This window comes from Hippoglossus stenolepis, chromosome 12 (genome assembly GCF_022539355.2).
Source record: "Hippoglossus stenolepis isolate QCI-W04-F060 chromosome 12, HSTE1.2, whole genome shotgun sequence".
Classification (NCBI taxonomy): domain Eukaryota; kingdom Metazoa; phylum Chordata; class Actinopteri; order Pleuronectiformes; family Pleuronectidae; genus Hippoglossus; species Hippoglossus stenolepis.
In genome coordinates, this window is record NC_061494.1 from 6,646,093 (window position 1) to 6,671,910 (window position 25,818).

The window sequence follows — 25,818 nt, forward strand, 5'->3', positions numbered from 1 at the left end:
ATATGTTATCTATATTCTGTATTTTATAACTATTGTCATCACAGAACACACAGATTGAAAGTATTTGAATGTTAGTGTGTTTACAAAGAAGATGCACAAAGCCTTGTAGTGTCATTCTACTTTTACTCAATAATAACAGCTTATTAATGACCATTCCATTTCTTCTGTTAACCATCTAATATTAATAACGTCCGCCAGTTTAGTTATTCTCAAATATTTCAGACTGTGTTGAGTCACTTTCATGAGACAACCTGGGATGTAGTGTAGGGTTAACGCCACTAGGTGCTGCTGCAGTCCTGCATTGAGGGCTGTGGCCTGTGCAGACTGAACATAACCTTCCCTGGGTTTGTTGTTCATAATCAGCTTCACCAATTAGTGTTTGAATTTCTGGATGGGTTTGGGTATGGTTTTGGTTTATGGTTTTGGATCTGCAGAGAGGAGGCGTGATTTGTATTTTAATATAAGAGGGAGCTTTTAGAAATCTTATTTCTCAGTCTCAGCTCCACACAACTTCCCCTTGTAGCTAGGAGTCTGTGAACGACTCTGTTATTATTACCACAGGTTATAACACATAAATTATACTGAGATCCCTGTGAATGTGGTGACAACAGTGTTCTTGCTTTACAGTGCATTAGTTATTCAGAGCCTTGATGCTGGTCGATGCTCACGTCCCTTTTTAGCTCAGTAATGCTTCCTGTAGGAGGCTTGGATTCGACACACTTTGATTTCTGTGGCATAATGGAAGGTGTGAAGCAGGCGGACAAACACAGGAAAAGAGGGTTTTGAATAATTTAGTATTGTGCTATATTCATTTCTTTTCAAGTAACAGAAGTACGCATAGTGGCAATGATAATAAATAACTTTCTATTGTTTTCTGCCCCTCCTTCAGAAGATGGCCCCACCCCGTTTGGTTACTTGGAAGATGGTGAGTTGTGGAAATGGATTTTAAAGCCAGAAAATCCATTTTCAGTATTTCTAAGATAACGTTCACCCCTGAGCAGCACTTTCTCACACTTCAACACAGGTAACATTTCTGCGGGTTCATTAATGCATCCGAGGCATCATCCTGTCAATATTTATCTGCCTGTTTTCAGTGAGAGGGGTCCCACGCTCAAAAAGCGACACAGAGTTCGATTCAAGAGGCCGGTCGATGCCGGTGCCAACACGCTCCTCTTCGCTCAAACCCTCAGCCAAAAGGTCAGTGACGTCCATCTGCTTCAACCCTACCTATGAGGCTCACTCAGATAAGGAGCTGTTTACAACTCAGAATACATCAAACAGCAGGATGGAAAGACATTTTAATTTAATGATATTGTGACCAGAAAAATCCTGTTTATTTTACAGGCAGAGTTCCCATGATATCGTTGCTGTAATGGTAGATCAGTGTTCATAATGTGTTCCCTCAGTATGACTTCAACGTCACTCCCAGGAAAAAACTGTCTTGTGATAAACAGTTTATTTTTCTTCTTTATTTACACACAGTTGCTCATAAGTGTGACTAAACACGGCCGTGCAGGGCAGAGCATAAAAACATATTCCTTCTTCCTGACTCTGCCGATCTGAGCTTATTTTATCCCCATTGGCTACTGTCCTACACACACACACACAGTATCTCAGCACTGAGACAGCGTGCTCTGCTCTGAGTGATAGCGTGATGAAGGAGGACAGGTGATGGAGGATAAGCTGTTTCCCATTAGAGCGGTAAATGACATGTGGAGGACTGACCTTTCTCTTTCCTCAGTGGTTATGTATGTCGTGGTGTGATGCTGCTGAATGTTCTGGACAGCCACAAAGAATTTAATTTATTTAAAGGTTTTATTTATATAGTGGGAATAAGTGAAAGGTTATATTCTTCTTATTTAAGAGTCTTATTTCCGTCCTTTCAGGAACAGTGATTTTAGTGTTGTCTGTGTACGCCAAGAAATTCTCTCAGGAAATGATGACGTGCTCTGTCTTTTGTCACTGGCTTCAATCTAGTTTACCTGATCTAATTACTGATTTGGCTCAGCGGTGAATTGGATTTTCTGTCATATCATCATTAGAGGAAGAGAGGCACCGGCAGAGGGAAAACAGGGATAATGAGGACAGACGTCATGTTTAAATAAAAATGAAAAAAAACATCTTAGCCTATACTGGTTGCCATGGAGACTACGTGATAAGGATTGGCTCTCTCTACCATCCCACTCCCCACCCCTCTCCGTCACCCGCCTCTCCACAGGAACGAGTGGGAGCCCCCGGATAAAAAGGTAGACACCAGGAAGTACCGCGCAGAGCCGAAGAGCATCTTTGAGTACGAGCCGGGGAAATCATCGGTGCTGAAGCTGGAGAGAACGGTATGCTACCTGCCTGCCTGTTCGCCTGTTCCTCTCTCTCTCTCTCTCTCTCTCTCTCTCTCCCCCTTTCTGCGTGCATGTCGTGTGAGCTGTCCCCCTGACTCCACACACCATCCACCCTCCCACCCACCCACCTCTGTATCTAAGCTCCCGGGTGGCAGCTTCACCAACAGAGGCGATGTATGTATGTGTATCCTGATTCGCCATGTGCACCACATTCCTGAAGGGTGTCCTGTTGCGGCGACAGATGATCCTGTTTGGCAGTGGGGGAGTATCGCTTACAAGGATAGCCATTGTCTTCCCATTTTCAATTTAAGGTTATTGGGCTGAATCGGCTGGGTGTGAGAGGATCCCGCCGCAGACACAAAACAGGGATCATGTGTGTTTTCTTACTTTCATCTCCGGCCTTCACAGTTTGTGAATCACATGCTGCAGCATTATTCAATGTCCTTGAGGGCTGTCTTTTGAGGATATACTGGAGAACTGGAAGCTGCTGCCTAAATGTACAGCTTAACATTTACCCAAAAAACCAGGGCACATATACTTTGCATTTAGGTTTCATTTATTTTTTATTTGTTATTCTCTCTTACATATTGGAGGACATGGGGATAATCAGTATTGTGATTTAGTAGTTTGTTCATGGTGTAATCAATGTTCCTCAGATACTCAGTTCCATTCAGCTCGTAGATGTTGTTAGCCATCTGGCCTGATCCCAGCGGCAGCAGACGCACTCATTACAGTTGGTTCCAGTTCATCCTGGGACCACTGTCAAATAATGAACTGTTGTTTTTCAATTACAAGCTCAGTTATTATGGGTCAGTGCCCTTGTGGCTGTCGCCGGTCATTTCAGGTCCTTTATGTTTTCTTTCTTGGTGATTGAAGTTGTGTCGTCTGTCACCCACTTTAGACTAAATATCTGTCCTACAAAATGAATTTGCCTATTTTTTTGGTCATTGTCATAGTTTGCGTGTTGATTAGACAGAATATAATATAATATATACATATATAACTTAAATTAAGTAACAGCTCTTCCTGTGTAAAGGAGTTGGTTAAAGGATTCTCAAGTGTATTTTGAATTGCTCAAGCCCATGTGTACACTAAAGGAGTTTCCGGTGGCTGTAATTGCTCTTCCTCTTCATGCTGGCCATAGAGACAAATTTGCTTTCAACAGTTAGGCTGAAGTTAATATTAAAGCTTTAGCAGTCAAATCAATTGTGTACCTTTCAAAGTTAAAATTTTCATAGCATTAAAAATCCCAGTTTGTATTTCATCGGACAGTGTTTCATTGCTGAGCTGCAGTGAAGGGATATTAACAGTATGAGTAGGAGAAACAATTACAGCGCTTTTTAAGTTTTGTATGTACATGCATGTCTGTGAGTATAGTGTAAAAGTAGTAAAGTATAAAAAGAACAGCATTTAGGGGAGTATGTTTGTTTTCTTGTGGAAAGTTAGATGAGATGATTGATACCACCCTCACGCACAGGAGCTAGAGCCAGCAGCCACTTGGCATAGCTTGGCACTTGATTGGGAACAGGAGGGAACAACATCCGACTGCCAGAGCCTCTAAAACTAAATAACTGACACATTTAATTTTGTTTCAAACATAAACGGAAGTGTAAAAACAGCAGTTTGAGTTATGGGCACATAGACTATTATGTAGGCGCAGGGATGAGCACTGGATGTTTTTCCTATAGATTAAACCTACAAGATGATGCATGTTAGCTTTCAATGTGCTTGTAGGTGGATTTTGTTTGACAGAGACAGGCTAACTGGTTCCCCTTGTTCCCAGTCTTTGTGCTAAGCTACGCTTACTAGCTGCTGTCTGTAGCTCTATATTATAGATACAACAGTAGTATCAAACTTCTCATCTTACTCTCTACAAGAAAACATGTAAGAATATTCCCATATCAAACCACTCCTTTAAAAACTAGAATGGCACTAGAATTGAGTGCATACCTCTGCCAAGGCCCAACCGTCCCCTTCTTTAATTTCACTACATCCAGATTTTTATTTGCATCTGCACTGACTTGCTCACACTCATAAATATCAATCCCTTGAAGATGATTCATTAATTATTCTCTATAATATTGTAAAAACGCCCGATCTCACCATGTTTAAGAAAGTGAAAATACAGATCTGTACCACAATTTTATGGGTTCTTCCCTGACCCACACCACATCCTTCCATCAGGTTTGGCTGTGTTCTGTCCTGTAGTTTTGGTGTAATCTTGATTACAATCAAACAAAGAAACCGGGGTGAAACATAACCTCCTTGGCAGAGGTAGTGAGACTCTACCCTTTAATTTACTCGTTTTAAAGAAATCAGCAGGTATCGTCTTTTATAAGAACGCCCACTGTGTTCTCACAGTTAGTTTGTGGTGTTGGACAGACACGTTGGCTCATTCAACAATGTCTGCTTGGCTCATTTGCTGGGCTGTGTATTTTCTGTGCTGTCTGAACTGTCTTCTCTTTGTCTTTCTCCTCCTCTTCTCGTTGCCATGCCCCCATAGACTCAGGATGTAAGTCCAGAAGATGTAGATTTAGAGAATGAGCCTTGGTATAAATTCTTTTCAGAGATGGAGTTTGACAAAGCGGTAAGTGGTCACTGTCTTTAAAGTGACAGTATATTGTATTTCATTGCATGTGATAACATCCATGTTCAAATAATGCCCTAAACAAACCGTGCCTGTCTATAAGGTCTACTCCAGTTTCCTACACTTTCACTTGCAATATTACCCTGAATAATTTTCTTTTTAATTGATTCTGCACATAAAATGTATGTGACAGCATGTGTAAGAAGAAACTTTATTTCTTCTTGAACTTAATTTACTACCATGTGTCTCATTCCACTTGGCTTAATGAGGCCAACTGCTGATCAATCTTTACATTCCCTGTTTTTTCATCATCTTTTATCATTTTTACCATTCTTCTGGATGTTTATCAGATCCCATCTACAGAAAACGTTTTTCAAAGCACTTGATAAAGCTGCTGTCACTCCGCATCACTGCCTCATACATTTGAAATGGTTTCGTCACTGGTAGTTACTCAAATATTCCTCTTTTAAAAGTATCGAGCATGTATTTGTATCTGTGAGCCTGAGCACAATCAGCTTGGGAAACAGCAACCCTTACCAGCCCTGGCATCAACCCTGTTCTTCCATGCCGTCAACTCAACACCCAAGAGCAACACTTTGTTTTGTTCTTTTTGATATGCACCCTGCCGACGAGAATTCATACCATAAGCTGGAGGCCTAGACTGGGTGATTCATCCAGAAGTCACTCCTCACTTGGAGAGCCTGCAGTCCGGGCGAGTCCTGGGCTCCAGGATAAGCCCAAGCCCTTGAAATAATAATTGCTGCCCGTCTGCTATCTAGTAGATTTACCAAAATATCCAAAGTGGTGCTGGCATGTCGAAGCAGTATACGGTGTCATGACAAATCCGTGCCTCGGGTCTTAGGTGGCACCAGACAAACTGTGGCACTGGCTGCCCACAAACAGATGTTGGTTTCCCCCCGCGCGCACTCTGTCAGGTCAGAGCCACACCCAGGATCATTCGAGGTGGCACCGCTGACTACAACATGAGATCATGTCTTAGCAGCAGCGGCCAGACGCAGGGGCAGAGTTTCCCGTTGCAGGTTAGTGTATATGTGGAGGAGGTTTAGCTGCGAAGGCGGCTCTGGCTCTGTCTCACGGAAGCCTGGATGTTTGCCAGATGAGCTGGGCCCGATGACTGGCTCCTGTTTAATGTCAAAGTCACTTCTAAAGCTGCACCTGGTATGTGTAGTATTTGACCTCAAGGCTCGGCCAGACACACTGGCTCATTGGCGTTTGATTGACATATCAGCTACTCACTCTGTTACCGGAAGGTGAGATATGGCTGGACGTCTACAAAAATGACAGTGTTTAGGAGTTAAATGAGGAGCTTGGCCTCTCTGGCTCTCGTCCAGTTCACTGTTGTTCTTATTAATAACCGGAGCAGTGCTGAGGAGAACCACTTCTTCTAATGAACTAGTGTTATAATAAGAGGGAAACGTCTTGACAGTACTGAAAGTGTATTTGAACCACAGTCATCTTGTGGTTTCCCACTGCAAATTAGCCAGTTGTCAAGCAAATACCTCTAAAGAGCAGGCTTACTGTAAATAATCCATTTGTTAATCCGACAAGACAGTTTTTCTTCTTCTTCTTTACGGTGTCCTGTCAAATCATCATGACTCATCCCCTGATAGTCACCTAATAGCCACTGAGTAAGAGTGACACCTGTGTGTTAATCACAATAATGCTCCTCTTGATTAATATTAACAAGTTCTCCCTTCAGGGGGAGTCTGAAAACACATCCAGTGACAGTTACGGTCAGAACGCCGGCTCATCGATATACACGGCGAGCTGGAGCTGGAATTCCTCACATCTATCAGCTATGGTCAGGAAGAGCGTTTCGGCCCCCTACGACCGACAGAGTGACTCCATCTGTCGAGCATATGCTGACAAGAGGGCTGCTGCCACACTGTCTCAGCGCTGAGTTACATAGAGCCTGCCCCCTACCACCAGACATATTCTAAAGGAGGAAACTCTGTAAGCCCACCAGCTCATTGTGCTTTCATATTTAACCTCTGTTATACACTTAACCTTTACCTTTAAGCATTTAGCAGAGCTGAGATGAGGGGCGCCCGCGGCTATAACCGGCCCTTCACACCGGGCTAGCTGTTTGTTTTCATGAGAACGTATCAACACAAATAAGGTTCTGGAAAGAATGGGAATCGTGTTACCATGACCTACTCATGATCGCTATTTTGAATATGAAAGCGGCGCACAGGAGCCGGAGCTCTGACTGGCCCGGGGACACCTGTTAGGAAACACGCACATGAAATTCTGCAGAAACGTTGTCATCGGTGTTCCACTGACTCACAGAGGCCTCCGCTCATGTCCATATTCAGACATTTCCCACTGTCACTGCCTCGAGGAAGCAGTTTCATGCTCCAAGTGTGTCCTTATCAGTCAAATCTGTTTTAGCATCTCTCTACCTTTATCTTCAGTTTGACCCCTCAAATTCATTAGCTGGATAAGAGAAAGTTATGCAACCATCTCAGAGCACGGTGATGTTAAGTGATGTCAGTGTGTGTGAAAGTGAAATGCTTTACCCTTTTACATAAAGACACCTTCACATAAACTGACACTAATTAGGCATCTTGTAAATAACCAGATTTAGATTCCTTTTCTTTTCTTCAGATAAGCCTCCCATGGCTGTTTCCTGTTTACTTTGCACTCTGCTCTGTTTGTGTCTGTGTGTAAGCCCAGTTACCCAGGGTTGCCAGAGGACAATATCTTCTACTCCCTGACATCAGGACACAGGACCTATAGAGCCCAAGGAAGAGCTGCAGATTATTCATTGGCACTGGCATGTTCTCTGAGTCGACATGGAACATTTGGCTTTATAAATAGCTCAGACTATAGACTTGCCAGCCTGATGTTCTGTTCTTATAAAGATTGGCATTTATTCTGAAAGGTTATTAATGATAGTCCTGCCCCAGCAACTAAGTGGAAAAGCATGTTGTGGCAAATGAACTGTTGAGAATGCTCCTTGTCTGGTCACTGGTGTGGGAAGCGGAGGCTTGGGGGGAGTGGGAGGGGGGGGGAAGTGGATGTGGTATTAACTGCAGGGCCGGCCTGGCTCGGGCGAGGATTGTGCAATCGTATTTGCAAACAACACTTGCTCTCTTATTCATAGTGCCGGTGTCACGTCTGTTATTTTTACCTGCTGTGACGTCCGAACCCAGGGAAGCAACAGAAACAGTGTGCTAAATTTAGTCGGCTCGAAACCATTCAAAATGCTAGTGGGTGCTGCCACACCGAAGGACCACCCCTGTGTTTTGAAGATAATATCTGCACCTTAATAACTGAATAACTACCTTTACTCCTAAACCCTTAAATGTGTATTCACTCACTTGGTGCTCACGTTCATTTATTTCTATCTGTTTCTTTATAACATTGTTATAAATGTTTTTCTTTACTTTTAGCATTTGTGTCTCTTTTTGACTCTCTTGAGTGTGTGAGATAGAGAGGGAGAGAGTGTGTGTGTGTGTGTGTGTGTGTGTGTGTGTGTGTGTGTGTGTGTGTGTGTGTAATTTGGCCTGCCTGCACCACCAGCTGGTTAATTGTCCCCCGGTCTGGTCCAGTGGTAATGAGAGTGACTCAATACCAGACAAAAGAGACGGCTTCAGTGGGAGACCGCAGCCCATTGGCTGCCTCTGTGACAGCCCCCTCCCCGCATGGGCGCCCCTGACCGATGCACGCCCACTCCCCCACCCACCCCCGCCACTCTCCTCACTGCCGCTTGTTTTCTCCAACTTGCATGCAGGCCAAAACACACGCTTTACTCCTCCATGCCAAGCCCAGTCCAGAGACTCTAAGAACCCCGGGTGCTCAAGACAGAAACCCAGAGCAGCGAGTGAAAGACAGAGAGGAAGAGAGGAGAGAATCTGGCCATAGCTAATGCCTCTGTTCTAGCTGGAGGAGACCTCCCTGTGGATCTATCAATGACTTCTTTGTTTGGTTTGTTGCAGAGTGCCCCCTCTTTCAGCCCCCTGGAAACAGCCTCCGACCTGCAGCAGTAGTAAGTCTGTCCTTCCTCTTATTTTGATACTTGTGCTTTAAACCTTTGCTTCCTTCTTATACAATGTGGATGATTATTTAAGGCTTGTTATGAGGAGAAATGTCAGTGAGAGATTTCTCCACCCTGTGGAGCTTGCCCGCCTACAGCTTGGGGACTCCTGCTTCCTGAGGAGATCCTGTTAATAAGGCGAAAAGCTACCCGAACGGTGTGTCCTCTGTGTGTGTTTGATGGTGCTTTTTAGGGGGCTCGGGTGGTTGTAGTGTGGACACATGGCTGCTATGTGGTGATTTATTTAAAGACAGCAACCTGGATGTCACTGGGATAGAGGGAACTCGCCCAGCTGCTGCATAACTCAAAAACCGTTATCTCCTTCTGAATGGCTGTGTGTGTGTGTGTGTGTAAAGAACTATGACCAGCAGCTGGATTATGACGGATCATGCTTAAGACAAAGACAAAGCTTATCAAGCTCTTGATCACTTTTGTATTTGTCTGCTGAGATTCACATCTTCTATTTTTGTTAGCGCAGTAAAATTTAAGGAATTTAGGACCGAGCCAAAACTGTTTCGCACTATAGTCCAGAGAAAATAAAGTTCTCCCTCCACTTCTGCTAAGACTTTTCCATCTGCTGCAATCGTTATGTCACCATGGCCAAGGATTTGAAAAGAGGCTTCTAATCCAGTTTTTTTTCCCCACTTGATTTGCTGTTAATTTTGAAAGGGGAAAGGTTCCTGGTGGAAGTTCACTCCCTCAGTCAGTCTTTAACTGACTTCCTTCAAAAGCCCATATGTTGAGGGCAGGATGTTGTTTTTCTCTGGGGTCTGTTTGAAATTGGAGACATTTTGAAGGACGGACAATATTTTTAAAATGCAAAACCATATGTGCTTGTGTAGTGTCAGTAGATGAATGAATGAAACGCTAAGTACATGTGGATGTTTTCAGAGTAGACACCCACTGCTTGTGCATGAAAATGATTCTCATAGAAAAATACCAGAAAAGCTAAAGTATATGGAGGAAAATGGATATTTAGCCTCTCAATAGAAGCTGTGTAAAGGACGTCTCATCGTCCCTGATAATCACCCTGATAGTTAACCTGCTATAAGCACTGCACTGTCACTGGCTCTTTCTCATGCAGCATCCTGACCCCTGATTTCACCAGAACCTCCATAAGAGACGGTCTTAAATCTTGAATCGCTCCTGTACTGTACATTTCCTGTTAGAATTAATGTGAATTCTCCTAAGAAACCCTGAACCAACATGATTTTAATGGTTCGCTGCAATCAGGAGTGCACATGTTGTTTTTCTTACAGCAATGAAAGAGCTTCTTGTTGAGGAAGGGGAACAAGACGACTAATGTATACATAGATTTGTGCAAGCTTGTAAAACACTCTGCAGATGTAAAACACATTTTGGAAAATACATTCCTCTTCCTCCTATCATAGTGAAACAGGTTTGTGTGGGGGTTACATTTCCCCCCTATATGATATAGGAGCCTCTGTCAGTTTAATGACCATGTTTGCCTGTGGAAACAGAAGGAGCAGCGTGAGTAGCACATGAGCAGGGTGAAAGAGAGTGAACCTGAGAGTTGTACAGGTGCATGGCAGGGGCTGATGCACCATGTGGGATTGTTCAGAGAATATTTATAGAGATAAGTCCTGTTGTCCTCGCTGTGAAGTGAAGATATGTGTGGAAGTCCGGGCCTTCTCCCAACAACATCCCCCAAATTCTGCTGTTTGGCTTTTTCTGTCTCTCATTATTTTGTCTCCCACAAGTCTGAGAAGACAGGAATTACCTCGAGATATGCTAAATAAGAACCATATGACAGCTCATTACCCAATTTTGGGAGCCTCTGTTTATCATAAAAACTTGCAACGCAACTCCAGTGACTGAATTCAACTGTGTTTAATTAACAGTCTGCGTTCCTCTCACCACTGTCTAGCTCCTCGAGCAAGTCTGGACACAGCGAGGTGGAGACGGACGGCGGATCATCCACAAGCGAGCCCGGGGCTCCAGAATGCGACCGCCATGTTTACAAGAGTGTCCTGGAGGGCGGCGATATTCCCTTACAGGGTCTACGGGCCCTAAACAAGCGCCAGGGCAGCTCTTCCTCCTCTAAAGGTAGGTAGCAGCCACTGTACGTATGTGGCCCGTAAAAAGGAAGGTGTGTGTGTATGTTTGTGTATGTGGGGATAGACAGGAGGCCATTAAAGGCCTCTCCTGCTGAGACAGAACCAATACGTTACAGACACTGGTATTGGACCGTTCAAGGTGTCAGCCAGGGCTACATTTGTTTCCGTTTACATTTCTGTTGGAATCCACACATTTTATTTTAACCCAGACTTCACAGTATTGGCCAATCACCTCGCAGCATTCATTCCTTCAACAGCTTTTGATTTATTATTGATGCCATTGGTGTTATTCACCGAACGTGTACTGGCCATCTGCTTTGGAAAACTCATGGAGGGAGTGAGGTTGTCTTGCTAAGTCTATGGAAGCTAACCTTGGGGTTTTTCCCCCCTCTTGCTCCAGTTGTGAGCCACCAGTCACTAGGCAGGCTTAGGGCAGGTCTCCAGAGCGTTCCAGCGCCAGGGAGCGGAGAGGGCCAGAACGGGGAGGGATGAGAGGGGACGAGCGAGATAAACTGTGCTCGGCTCTTCACAACGCGGCCACACAAGGGTGAGATAAACAAGAGGGGACACAGAGGGTGGGCTGGCATGAGGAAGTCAGCTGTCAGTGTGAGGTCAGGGGATGGAATGTCTGAGCACATGGCCTGGGAGAGAAACACTGGAGGAGGAGAGGAAGGGATGTAAGGAAGAGGAAGGAAGGGACAGTGTGACCCCTTACTTTACACCTGGAAAGACAACTCTCCACTCAGAGTTAATTCAGCATAACAACTTATATTTTAAAAGAGGAATCATTCCTGTCAGCAGTCACAGTATATCAAGACAAATGTGTAGAATTTGACCAAGTCGCACTGTGGATGGATGCAGCAAATGGATATTGCTCTCCAGTCTCCAGTCAACTGACTAGCACGCTCTTTCATTAGCCTCCTGCCAGAGGCACCATCGTGATCATTAGAGTCGCTCACTGTTCACCACACACAAGATGAAGTGTGGAAAAGTGCAAAGAAACAACCAAGTGCTGAAACCAAACACTTCATCATGTGTTTCTGTCTTGTGCTCATGAAATGAAACAATAATTGTATTAATCTTTGTGCCTTTTTAAAAGAAACAAGCCTCCGTGGGGGCTGTTTAGTGGCCAGATTGATAACTCTTTACTCGCCACATGGCTAAAATATCGAGTTGATTTCTTCAGTGTCTGTTTTTCTGGCAGATACGAATGTGACAGATGCTACAGTGCTTCGCAGCTTGTGAAAGTCATTTCCCGCCCTCCCATCCGTAGTGCTATCACAAACACACTATACAGCCAGGAACGGACCACGAGTATCTCTCAGAGGTTTTACTGGTCAGGTTGAGTCAGGATACATTTTTGTATTTACAACTCTGTAGGGGAGCAGTGTGTGGATTAACAGCAGTGCTACGGGCCATTCATCACTGCAGCTGCCTGTCAAACTGCTAAAAGTAGTGGAGGAGGTTCAAGCTGTACGTGCAGCAGTTATGTGGGAGAAACAGAAAAAATACATTTATATTTTTCCTCTCCTCTAAATATGAGTAGCTACTTCAGTCAGTGCTCAGAATTCCAATAAGATGTCCAACATCACATAACATTTCATGGCATATTACTGTGTTAATACTTTGTGTTTCACTTGTTATGTTGCTGTTTACAGTGATACTAATGCAGGCATCTGTTAGACAGTAAATTCCCCCTTTTTCCATTTTACAAATTCATCTCCTTTTGATGGAATTTGGACTCTTTACTGTAGAAATGTGCCTGACTCTGTTTTAGTGTGTATGTGTGTGAACCTGTGAACCATTGTAATCTAATATGTTGTTTATTCTGTTGTCCTGCATGCTTACCAGTGGATTATAAAGGTGGGAATGGCTATATAATTTCACCCTGCTCCTCTGTAAATAGTCGATCGGTTCTTGCCAGTAATGCAATAGGGAGCCAGTGTAAGAGTAAGAAGCCTCTTTCTGCTGCCAAAGCCTGCATACCTCAAATCCTGCCTTCTAAGTTCAAGCCCAAGCTGCTGCCGCCCAGTGGTGACAGTCAGGAGAGCAGGACTAAAACTTTCAGGCACCCAAAGGCCCACAGCTGTGAGGATCTGTACACGGGGCCATGTGACACAGACTTTGCTGGAGCAGGGGAAAGGGAGAGTGGGCAATATTCAGACTCTAAGTACAGCTGTGGCAGCGAGTGTGCGGATGGCCTCAGGAGTCGTTCCCCTGAAATTAGGAGGAGCGCATCTGAGTTTTCCAGCCTGTACAGGACCATGCATCACATCCAGCGGCCCAGCTCAGCCGGCTGCAGCCCCCATGGCAGCGTCCGGAGCCTGGCCTCCCTCTTTGAGAAGGCTAAGGCCGACGGGGGTGAGAGGTCAGAGGCGGATGACGGGGGTAACATTCCTCGGGATGCGGTGTCGTCACGGGTCAGCGAGTTTGAAATGATCATCCAGCGGTCCACCTCAGTGCCCAGCCGCTCCTCCTCCATGCCCACCCTGCACTCTAGCCATAGCCAAAGCCCCGACCACATCCCCTCCCACCTCTACATGACGTCTGCGGTGTCAGCAGAGTCCCTTTTGGTGGCTGACGCCACCCAGACGGACGCCTGCTCCCCTGTGGAGCCAGAGGGCAAGAGTTCTGAGCAGGAGGCCTTGCCGCCCAACAGTGTGACGGTAGAGGAGGCTGCTTCCTTCACAGAGGATGGACACAACAACAGGACTGAGTCCCCTTGTAGCACTGAGTTGGAGGTAGAGCAGATCTTCAGTAAAGGTTCACCAGATCTGAACCACCAAACGGTCAGTGCCTCAAAGAGTCCCTTACAGCTGCTTACAGCATCCCCTCCGCAACACAACCATCTCCACCACCACCACCACCTCCTGCACCACCTGAACCACCAGCTCCTCCTCAAGCCCAGCAAATGCAAAGGCTCCTGCCCAGCCTCCTACACACGCTTCACCACCATCCTCCGACATGAGAGGCAGCAGGCCACAACCCAACAGGAGAGGCCGCCACCTGCGGAGAAGAAGACCACGCTGCCTGGGAATCTCTTCCTCATGGGCCCTGCTCCCTTCAGACCACGGAGGAACCTGCCGTCCAACCAGACTCGGAGAACCCTGTTAGCCACCAAGGTTACCCAAAGGCCCTGCAGCCTGTCCCCTGAGCCCAGACCTCTGATCCCTCAGCGCCTCTCCTCCCTGGAGGTCTTGGACAGGCTAAGTAACGGAGACGGAGGCAACACTGACCACCTGAGTAACGGGCAGGGCCTGGACGCCAACGGGAACCTACTGCAGCCGCTGGCAGCTCACCTCAGAGGTGGCTATCTCCATCCCCCTCACCACTGTCACCTCCTCCTCTCCCCTCCCTCTGTGGTCACTCATTTATCTCGACTCTTTCTTCACCCCGTGTCCCTCTCTCACCACAAAGCGACGCCGCCACCCTCCATCTCTAGTCTGTGTGCTGTGTTTTCAAAGTGACAGGGAAGCCTTCCATCTCATTCTGAGTGTGCTGTTTGGTGCTCTTTCATTTTCACTGTGAATATGTATCGTCCCACAAATGCATCCAAAACACTTCACTGTAGGAGGTTCAGGCAGCTTTTGGTAATGTATATAACTCCCTGTGACATCATATTTGATGTGTATGCAATAGTGCTGGAGTCTGCATAAGCATTACATTGAATCAGACTGTGCTCTGTGTTAATTTCAGCCCAGGATAAATTCGGAAAGATGTAATGAGATATAAACTCTTACATTGGCGATGACTTCCCTTAAACTACAATCCCAGCATTCATCTGTAATGTTTATGCAGGATATTGTGGTATAACATTGCATACACTCTCTCAAATTGATGCCTCACCATGTCTGTATATCTGTTTTATTTATCTATTTATTTGTTTCTGCTTTTTGGGAAGTGTTCACATCAGCCGTCTTTCATTCCCCCACCATGAGATGTTTGTTTTATCCAGACAGGAAGTTTACTCTTTTGATTTCTTTGACATAAGCCGGTACTCAAACTAGATAGTTGTTTCTTGTGGCCCTCACTGGGACACAATTAAACATCTATGGTGCTGTGAGAAGTACATAAAGTAATAGTTAATTAGTTAAATAGAAACTTTACTAAACTAATGGATGCTGGTTGGTTGATTAGTAAAAACCATGACTTCATGTTTATTTTCCTTTGGCAAAGATCCAGCAGGTTTCATATTTTCCCTCCTGTGTTTATTTTATTTTTCATGAACACACATACGGTCATTCTGTGTTCATTCCTCTGTGCATGCAGGATTACATTTGGCTTTTTTTGATTGTGTGATTTGTGTGTCTTTAGTGTTGGAGAGATACAAAGCATGCATGTTTGTACAGTAGTTATTGTATATTTTTAAGATTCTGTTTACTTGAAGGAGGAGTTCACTGTGATGTCATCATCTTATTATTTAAAAGTTTGGTTTCTATAACATGATGTGGCTGGAGGTTGGCGATAAAATTGCTTCATGGCGTAACGCTCCTTCTGTCTCTGTTCCAGACTCGTCCCCAGCTCACGGGGAGAACCAGGATGAAGTGTTGAGAAGGCGCCACGGGGACAAAGAGGTGAATTTACTCCTCAATTACACCAAACTTTCATATTGTACATCTCCGTGAGTCGTGATAGTGCTTAAGTAAAGAGGGCTGTGTTATGAATGAGGAAACCATATATTATGGATTGCAAAAAAAAATGTGTCACATGAATAAAAGAGTAGAAGAGACCCATATCTGGAGGGGACAAACATATCCATCTGGTTTCCTGGCAGAAAATCTTGGAGGAGCAGCGGCGGCTGAAGCGGGAACAGGAAGAGGCTGACACGGCGTCGAGGCGACACACGGGCATTGTCCCGACGCGCCACCAGTTCATCACCAACGAGCGCTTCGGAGACCTGCTCAACATCACAGATAACGCAGAGAAGAGGAAATCGGGCGTAGAGGTACAATGCAGGGCTGCGTCTTATCCTTGTGTAAGCAGGAAAAAAGACGACAGATGCTTCGTCAGTTTGTGTTTGACTCAGGCTGTCGGGGAGGTGAGGGGCCTGTCAGCAGGATTTCTGTACACACAGATGGCTCTCTCCCCCGAGGAGAGAGGGTGAGAGCAGGAGTAGAGTGGAGAGAATGAGTCGTGGAGTTTATGACTGAATATTTCCAAAAATACTTCACTCCCACAGCACACACTGTACTGTATATCTAGCTGTAAGGAAACTGGTCTTAGTTGTCCCTGCTCCTCTGGCAGGCCCGTGTGACAGCAAACAACCCACAGTGGTTTCTAACTGAGCATGCTCCAGAGGACAAGTAACCCAGTCAGTCCCAAGCACATCATTCATGTCATTGCTAGAATATTTACGTGCAGAGGAAGACAACTCAGGCAGATTTACAGTTCACAGAAATCACAGAGGTCCTTTCTTTATATACATGAATGACAAAGCAGACAGAGAGAATGGCAGTAGCCAAGAAAAATGACACGGACGAAAGTACATGCATAGGAGTATTTAGTCTTTATGAAAACTTTCATTAGCAATAATATGAAGAATTATTATTATTATATAGTTGTTATCAAAAAATCATAAAATGAGAGTCAGCCAAGTTTCTTTGTATATCTCCACAGAGGACTCCAGCCATGGCTCGCTTTGACTTCAGAGCAGAAACTCTAAAGTAAGTATAGGACACGAATCTGTATGTAAAGATGTTTGTAGAAGAAAAACTCTTTGTCCCGAGATCTTAGCTAAAGTATTTTATGATCTCTGGAAAATTGTACCTTCATATAAGAACCTTTGTTCATGTTGTCTGTTTTTCATATATATTTTAAATCTTCTTTTGTTTCCATATTTTAAGTGTTTTTTAGCACTTTGGTCAACTGTGGTTGTTATAAACATGCTATATATTAACTTTGACTTGACAATTTATATCAATTCAGTACAACAATGATTATGTGTAACTGCTTCGACCCTGTGTATTTTTACTTAAGCAGGGTAGACACTGATTTGACTAACTCTGACCTATGAGTATCTCATAGGTGGGGTTGATGATGAAGCAGTGCAGTTGAATAACAGGAACAGATTTACAACTTAACTGCTACCAGACTGTGACCACATGAAGCAGATAAAACTGTGCTACTGGACCATGGTCTGCTTAATTGTCATATTGTAAAACTGTTTTTTCCTCCATTTATTATGAGCATCTGTCTGTTTGAAACATTTCCAGGGAACTACCGTTTCAAAAGGGAGACATCGTGTACATAATTCGACAGGTGGATCAAAACTGGTTCGAAGGAGAGCACCACGGAAGAGTTGGTATTTTCCCCCGAAGTTACGTCGAGGTATATGGGTGCTCTCTGCCTTTCTTTACTCAAAATAAAGATTCTTGCAGTAGAAACAGTTTAAACCATTCTCAGTATATTGTTATTTTTAAACAGTAAATTCAATTTGAGTCATATTCTTATTATTCTTGTTATTGTCTTTTTTGTGCAGCTCCTTCCCCCCACAGAGAAAGCCCAGCCAAAGAAAAGTGCCCCGGTACAGGTGCTGGAATACGGAGAGGCCGTCGCCCGCTTCAACTTCAACGGGGACACAGTGGTGGAAATGTCCTTCAGGAAGGTGTGAAGAACATTTTGTAGCACTTGTATTTCTAAATACTTCACTTCATTTGTTTGTCCAAAGAAGACATTTTTAACAATATGTATTATTGCTGTTCTGTTCATGTGCAGGGAGAGAGGATCACGCTTATTCGCAGAGTTGATGAGAACTGGTATGAAGGCAAAATCGCAGGGACCAACCGCCAAGGCATCTTCCCCGTCACCTACGTGGAAGTGCACAGAAGACCCCGTGTCAAAAATGGGTTGGAGTATCAAGACCCTCCCATCAGCCAGTCGCCACAGCGCAGCACCAACGCTTCTCCTCAGGTGAGGACTCTGAGCCAGACCTCTGGGTCCATCCTGGGATTCATCCATGGAGCTGACCCAGATTTGTTTTTCATCAATGCTTTGTCTCTGAATCCAGAAAAAATCCACCCACCTTTAATTTATTTGTCACATGAACTTGTTTTATTTCTCATTTCCTTTTCTTTCTCTCATCCCCTCTTCTTCATCCTATTGTTCTAAAAATGAAAAAGCTGTATCGTAACCGCCTGACCACCTCCCCCCTGCCCCTCCCTCGCCCCCCCTGCCGCTCCGTGTCCCCTGAGGTCCACGCTGTCTCCTCCGAGTGGATCTCCCTGACTGTGGGAGGAGGGAGCCCTCCCGCCGCCCCTACCCCTCCCCTGCCGCCGCTGCCCACCGTGTCCTACCGCTGTGGCGAGTACCTGCCCCCGCCCTTCTCAGTCAGTCCCGTGCCCCACATAACCGGCAGTCCATACTGCGTCTCCCCCACGGCCTCCCCATCTGCCTCACCCCTGCCCCCACCCTACCCGCCCAGACCCAACTCCACTACGCCCTTCCTCACGTTCACCCCACCTACCGGGGAGGACTTCCTGCTCTTCCCTCCCTCTCCAAATCTGTCACGAAGCATGAGTCCCTGCGGCGGCGGGCCAGTGCTGGAGGGCTGGCTGAGGGGGGATAAGGATTTGACAGAGGGGGAAGGCACAGAGGGGGACAGGGGCCTTGCAGCCCCGGGCAGCAGGCAAAATAGCCCTGCAGAGGTATCTTCAGCATGGTGTGCGGTGTTGCATCTCAGGCTCACTCTTGAAAACAGGCTTTTGGCCACAGTTTCATTCCCTAAAACAAAGTTTGATGAAGCACTGAAGACGTGACTAACTTGTTGATTTGACCTGAAGTTGATTTTAGCCGTTTAATGGGTTAATCTGCTGGCTTAGTTAAGGCAGAATAAGTTAAACCTCATCACACTGACCTCATTAAACCTACAGCTGCAAGTCTGCATGTTGTTGTGATCTACTAACACGCGAACTGCTCACAGTGTGTCAGTGGTAATGTAGTTCAGTTTCAGATTTCCTAACTGTTGAGAACAATATGAGGATTGATTTTAGAGCCCGAGTTACCTTGTCCGCACAAAGTTCGGCATATGGTTGCATGTTGTTGTTCTATTCAGAGGTGTCATAACCTGGATGCCACTGGAGGTTGGAGGTGTATTTGTGACAGTGACATGCAGTATTTACTAGTGAATATATATAGCTTTCACGTGTTGGCCTCTGTTTCAAAACTTGCTGCAAGGTTGACATTTCCTCCTATAAGGAAGTGAAACCTGACTGTCTCTGAAGTATGACAATCATTCACAGCAGGTGGATACGAGGTGCGATCGCCTGGGGCTTTTATTTTGAAATATCCGCTCTGATGGGACATTGTTGTGTTGCAGTTCATGAAGAACGAGGCCGACCATCATGGGCGGAGCTCCAGAAGCCCTGTGATGCTGTTTGACGTCCAGGACAACAACAACGTGAACTCATTTGCGGTAAGACGGTACAGAGTTTCCTTTGGATCTCCACTGAAGATTCACTGAAACAATGTGAAGGTTTAGTGGCGTCATTTTATGTTTAACTTTATAACATCCTCTCCTTCATAGGTCCATGTGACTCACATCATCTTTAACTCTCATTATGTCTTCTACATTTGTGCCTCATGTGAAATATTAGGACAATCCTTTCATTAAAGAAATACTTTGACATTTTGGGGAAATATAATTATGTCAGGTGCTAATTTGCATATTTGTGACATCATAGATTAACCGTTTGTATATATATATATATATATATATATATACAAGGTTTAATATTTTGTTGTCAGGCTGGGGGTGGTGATAAGCACTGTTGCCTCACAGCAAGAAGATCCCCAACTAGAATCCCGGTCTCTCTGTGTTGAGTTTGCATGTTTTCTCCAGGTTCTGCGGCTTCCTTCCACAGTCCAAAGACATGCAAATAGGAGTTAGGTTAAGTCACGAAGTTGTTTAAACTGGTCATCATGGCTATAACATTGTTTTCCCTGGTATTCATGCTAAGCTGCTGGTTTCACCTTCATGTTAAACTACAATGGCCCTCAGTCGAGCGCAAACCCGATATAAACGCATTTACAGATATCAGTTCCCTAGATATGATTTTTTCATCAAGATCCATGAATTGTTCACGGCGCCCTGGATTCAGAGGCTTAAGTCCCCTTCCAGTTGCCGTGGATTCGGTTCCGACCCAGCCCTATGCTCCCTCATTCTCTCTCACCATTTTCACACTTGCAGTGTTAAAGAAAGTAAAAAAAAGAATCCCTGAATCCACCACTTTGTCCAGATCTGGGCCTAAATGGATTGAGTCGTATCCTTCCTCTGTTTCCTGGAAAACTGTTTTCCAGTAGTTTTTGCATAAGCCTGCTGACAAAAGAAACAAACAAACGGACTGTGGTGAAAACGTAATCTCCTGTGTGATAAGAGAGGAATTCCTTTTCTTGTGAAACGCTCAACAGGAAATAGAAGAGTTTTTGACCCACAATGTCAAAGTATTCCTTTAAGCTTTCCTTTAATACTGCATGTTCATTCTGAAAAATATCTTGTAAGAAGTGAACTAATATTTCATGTTTCCTGTCTACATGCTCTCACTCTGGTGTCTCGCCTTTTCATGGCTCTCCTACCGGGCTCCACCAACATCTCCTCCGCTTTCTCTCCCGGCTTTTAACGGATCACTTCCTTTTCCCCCTTACTACTTACTGGACCTCACTTCCTGTCTCGCCCTTCGTCCCCGCTCCCTCTCTAACTCCTCATCTCCCTCCTCAACTTCACCTCGGCCTCCTCCGGGACTCTCGGTGGGGCCCGCTGTCTGTCTTTCACTGACGACTTCACCCACTCCTACTACCACTACTACTAGGAGGCAGTGTGTAATGAGATCTTAAATATAGCTGAGACCTCGGTGAGGTACTGCAGCACCCTAGCCCACCACCGTCATGACTCTGTCAATAGACTGTACCCCCATCCCAGTAAACAATTTCTCATCATTTCCCAGCAACCCCAGTCCCACAGCAGCAGTCCGGAGCCCGGTCGTCTTAATTGTGGAGTGTGAGTAAGATCTGTTCTTCAGTTTTACTGCCAAAGTTTATTGTGTCTTCTCAGCCTTGCAAGTTGACCATTTTCTCTTTGTGTCCCGCTCCAGTTTCCAGGCTTTGTACACTTACCTGCCGCAGAACGAAGACGAGCTGGAGCTGCGAGAAGGGGATCTCGTCAGCGTCATGGAAAAGTGCGACGACGGCTGGTTTGTTGGTATGTGCCGCAGGCCCTCGGGAAGATTCCTCAAACATGCAGTCACACTCACTGTGTCACATTAATCCACATTAGGTTTCTACAGCATGACAGCTAAAGGACTACATGCATGCATGCAATGTGCATGCTCAGGTCTCCTGGAGAAGTAGAGTCATCTTCACTGAGTCACATAGTTCCATATAGAGTTTCTAAAGAATGACAGTGGGTGATTGACTGCAAGGGACATGCTCAGGGCTTGCAATACATTTCAAATATACTGCAGCTCAAACCGTAGCTATTTAGAGAGAGTCCTTTAAATACATTTTTTCCTGATCAGTGTTTCTCCTCCTCTTTCTCCACAGGTACCTCAAAGAGGACAAAACAGTTTGGGACTTTCCCTGGGAATTACGTGAAGGAGGCGAAAGTGTAAAGATATCTAATCAGGCTGTAACACACGGTTGCCTGTCGAGCTTGGGAAGTCATTACTATCACGCATGGCTGTTGGATAGAATAGTCATTTAGCCAGCCAAATCCGGTTTGTCTGCGGGGAAGTGATCGGTTCGGCCTGAGGTATGTCAAAACTGCACGAGGCGAAGACGGAGACGGCTCACTGCCCAGACCTTGTTGTACACCCTGCCCTCCATTTTACACACCTCCCAACAGAATACGTCCATCGCCACATGTGGAAAAAAAAAAACTCTGCAAACTAGCTTTTATTGTACAGATAATTGCTTCCATTTTGTCCTTGTAACTCAACAGTACACATGTTTACGTAGCACCTCAGTGTGGAGGCAGGCAGCAGAGCAGAGTTTATGGATCAAGGAGAGGATCGCATTACCTGAACTGGACTTTGGAGGAGTCAAAATGTATTTTTGTGTGTTGTTGTGGGGTCAGAGCTGTTTTTCATGAGCTACCTTTCAGGACAGGTGTGATTAGTTAAGACAAATTGATTTAACTTCCAGAAGAAAACCGTCAGTGTTTGGATCAACTCATCGTACATGTGTGTGGAGTTTGAATGTGGTGCTTCACTCTTGGACTCATTCCTGTCAGAAAGAAAGTGTCGTATCCTCTTGAGTTTAAATACTCAAATCCTTTTAGAAACTGGTCTGACCTATCTGTTCTGGTTTCTTTTACGTGTTCTGAATCACCATAAAGTCAGTATTGGTTCTCTTTCAAGAACAATGCAGCATTCATAACTCAGTTAAACCTGAAAAATGTTAGATACCGGTTCAGTATTGTCTTCATTTTCTGACAGTCAGTCATGTGCATGACGACAAACGAGCGTGCTTCTCTTTTTCTCTGTTCCCACATCAAACACAAACACAGAATCCCGGTGTTGTGCTGCATGTCACGTAGCAGTGAAGAGAAGCTGCGTCTCTGCACATCCTATAAACTATTTATTTGTCTTTTTATTTTAAAGAAAACCTCTTGAATTAGAAGTAAAGTGCGTTTGCTGATGCCTGACGCCTGTAAGGTAGCTGCTGGGTGACACCTGGCTCCAGCTCGACCACAGCACAGGCGTGGTAGCACTTAACTTCCTGTTTGGATGTTTAGGCAGAGCCCACCTTTAACAAGATAATAGACAACAAAAACAGCTGATTAAGCCAGCGAGGTGTCTTAGAAAATAATCGTATTGATTTTTGAATGCGTTTTTGAGATTCTAACCTTGCCCTTACTGACAAGTTTGTATGTTTTAGCCATGTAAATGTGTACAGAGAAGTTTAAGAGGCCTTCCTAATGTGGCTAGATATTTTCATATGCCGTGACTACAGGTTGGGTATTACAGTTAATGGAATGATTCAAATAATAAGGTCAGCATTAGGACAGCATGCACTGTAAAATCAATAAGAGATTGACAAATACAGTCGGAGCATGAAACATTATCAGCTCACGCCTCTGTATTTGCATTCAGCTCAAAGAAAACAGACAGGGTGAGGAGTCTTTGAGCTTCAGTAGCTCCCTGATGGAAGAGACTGGTTTGAATTCTGCTATCAGAGCATCAGAGACATCCTCCTGCAGAGAACAGAGCTCCCACACCATCACATCCTCTTACACACACAGTGAGAATAATACGCCCTCTGCATGCACGGGTAATGTTTTTCTCGGCTCGTGTTTTCACTGAATTCCTTGTTGTCATCAGCTGCTGCGACGTGCTCATCAATCCTTCGCAGAACAGCACTCCCCAATAGTTCTCGGTGCTTGTCGGGACCTGCTCTGAGCTGCAGATGGGTGCAGCTTGTAGAGCAACTGCTCCAAAAAAAGCATTTTAAAGTCAGTTTAGTGGATGCCAGTAGAAACAAGTAGCTGCAATCGGATCCTTTTCTTAGTCCACACATTTCTAATCAAATGGTGCCAGACGATCAGTTTCAGTAAAGCTCTGTGTGACTGCCTGTGTGCACACAATCTGAAACACAATGTGAAGTATAGAAACGCTCACTAGATCCCATTTACTATATCTGTGTTTTTTTGCATCTGAATGTGCAAACAGTTCTGCAGTGACCTGACTGGAACACGGTCTGTAGCTGTATGTGGCTGACGCGTACGTGTTAAGTGAAGTTCTAATAACTGATTAAGTAGATTAATTTAACTAAATTCAGTAGCGGTCGATGTTTCGTCCTCCCAGTTGAGACAAAACCGGGCGTGTCTTCCTGTGCAGATCACCACTGACAACTCTGCCAACAATAGCAGAGGGGATATTGTCTCAACAAGATAACACACATAGTGTGACACACTGCATTGTGGGTTTGCTTGTACAGCACTGATATAATGTTCAGGTATTTTGTTACACCACAAAAGCATCTGCTGGCTAAACGTTTTTTTTTTCCACTCGTCCGGTCACAACACAACTCACTATAGATTGTCTCTGTGATACATAAAACACATCACAGGATGTATGAATGTATAATTATATGAATGTGGCGTTGACTGTGTTCACATCTGTAAAAAATTTCAAAATGTCGGACTTTTCATCTTGAATGAACACAACAGACTGTTGAGCAGCACGGCACAAGTAGGACTGTAAATATGTAAGATAAAGAAAATAGACTGCGAGCGACGGGAGCGATCTCTCGGGTCACTTGCGGTGGTTTATTTACCTGAAGGGTTTCTGGCAAAGCACAGAGTGGAGCATCACTGAGCACAGGAGCTTTGACTCATACAAACATTACGCTGCCATTTGTGAGCATCATAATGCCTTATATGTTTAGATGCAAAATTGTGCCTCATTTTCATTTAAGGTTTGTTTTTGTTTTTCTTGGGAGAATCACTGAAATGTATCCATGACATATTTAATGTAACCATGGTGTTTCCCATTAGTCCTGCTCTCTGCGACAGGAGCACATTTACTAAGAACTTGTCGGTTACTGTGCAAGTACCTAGAGGTGTGACACCATGCTTCAACGTAATGGTTAATAATCATAAGGATGGATTATAGTTTAATGAGACGCACAACCTGCAACAGGTTTGGTTTGTTTGCTTCAATTTGCAGTGCTGTTACATTGACAATATTAAAATAAAGATCCTATTACACTGCTGTGACTTCGGTATTATGCAATATTTAATAAACCATTTAAACCAGTGGGTGTGTGTGTATGTACCTTTCTGACTGATAGCAGGGTTCACTTCCTGTATCCTGGCTGCTCTGAGCTTCCCATACGTGTCAGATGGATAAAGGTACAATCCCATTAGGGAACTGATGTTGACAGAAAGGTTTTCACTGTCTGGAGCAGATACTCTGAAACACATCATAAGGGCCTCAGTGTAAAACAAACTATTTCAAGGACTTCTTCACTGTGTCTGTGTGTGAGGGCCTGCTGCATGTAAACCCACACAAGAAAGGACGTGTCTCATTGAGTCTGGCTGCCCGGAGCTTTCTCTCTCTCTCTGTACTTTGAGCAGAGATCATCTGGCAGGAATTCAAGGTCTGGGAGCGGCACATTCCACATCCTGGGATTTAGCTCTACCATAAATGGTAAGCTCGCATGTAACACGGTGACGTAGCCAGGCCGACATCCCTAAAACAAACACTGGAGCTCATCTGAGAGCAGCAGAAAACGAAGAGGGATCACTCTGCTCTGCTTTCAGACGATTCTCATCAACATGGGAAGATTGATACAAGTCAGCTGCACCAACCCCCCCAGTCCCAGTAGTATTTTAACTAGTAAAAGTAAAACTGTATTCAACTTTTAACCTCATACAAAGTAAAAATTACTTTTTACAAGGGGTGTTACATCTATTTTACATGACATAATCTGTCAAAGTAAATCAATTTGTGATTTACACAAAAACAAACTATGCACATTTCTTTCTCATTCAACTTGTGCCACATAACTTTCTGTACCTTGATTTTAACCAGATTCTAACCAGGGCCCAAATGAATATGATCATCTACCAAATGTCAACAATTCTACCATAATTAGATTGGAGTTGTATTTTTAAATAAGTAATGGCACGCATGTGTCCTAATATGAAACTAGTGGGTGATAACATATAGGGTAAAGATGTTTGTGAATATGACTTTTAAGACATTTTTATCTCAATCTAAAAGTCAAGTCTGACTCCAAACTAACAAAGTAATAAATCTG

The 25,818-nt window shown here is 44.5% G+C and overlaps 1 protein-coding gene across 1 annotated transcript in view; it reads left to right on the forward strand.

The window, feature by feature from the left end:
• LOC118118580 (sorbin and SH3 domain-containing protein 1) overlaps positions 1-24,812 on the forward strand; it is a 33,203-nt gene extending 8,391 nt beyond the window's left edge. Inside the window, exons 11-28 of the mRNA XM_035171713.2 lie at positions 890-925; positions 1,095-1,197; positions 2,219-2,333; positions 4,843-4,926; positions 8,889-8,938; positions 10,875-11,053; positions 12,916-14,370; positions 15,574-15,638; positions 15,839-16,009; positions 16,681-16,727; positions 17,277-17,391; positions 17,543-17,668; positions 17,779-17,973; positions 18,183-18,707; positions 19,379-19,474; positions 21,003-21,055; positions 21,150-21,256; positions 21,598-24,812. Coding sequence (XP_035027604.2) covers positions 890-925; positions 1,095-1,197; positions 2,219-2,333; positions 4,843-4,926; positions 8,889-8,938; positions 10,875-11,053; positions 12,916-14,370; positions 15,574-15,638; positions 15,839-16,009; positions 16,681-16,727; positions 17,277-17,391; positions 17,543-17,668; positions 17,779-17,973; positions 18,183-18,707; positions 19,379-19,474; positions 21,003-21,055; positions 21,150-21,256; positions 21,598-21,665 — 3,590 coding nt within the window. The 3' untranslated portion in view covers positions 21,666-24,812. The remainder of the gene's footprint in view (positions 1-889; positions 926-1,094; positions 1,198-2,218; positions 2,334-4,842; positions 4,927-8,888; positions 8,939-10,874; positions 11,054-12,915; positions 14,371-15,573; positions 15,639-15,838; positions 16,010-16,680; positions 16,728-17,276; positions 17,392-17,542; positions 17,669-17,778; positions 17,974-18,182; positions 18,708-19,378; positions 19,475-21,002; positions 21,056-21,149; positions 21,257-21,597) is intronic.
• Positions 24,813-25,818: the final 1,006 nt, after the last annotated feature.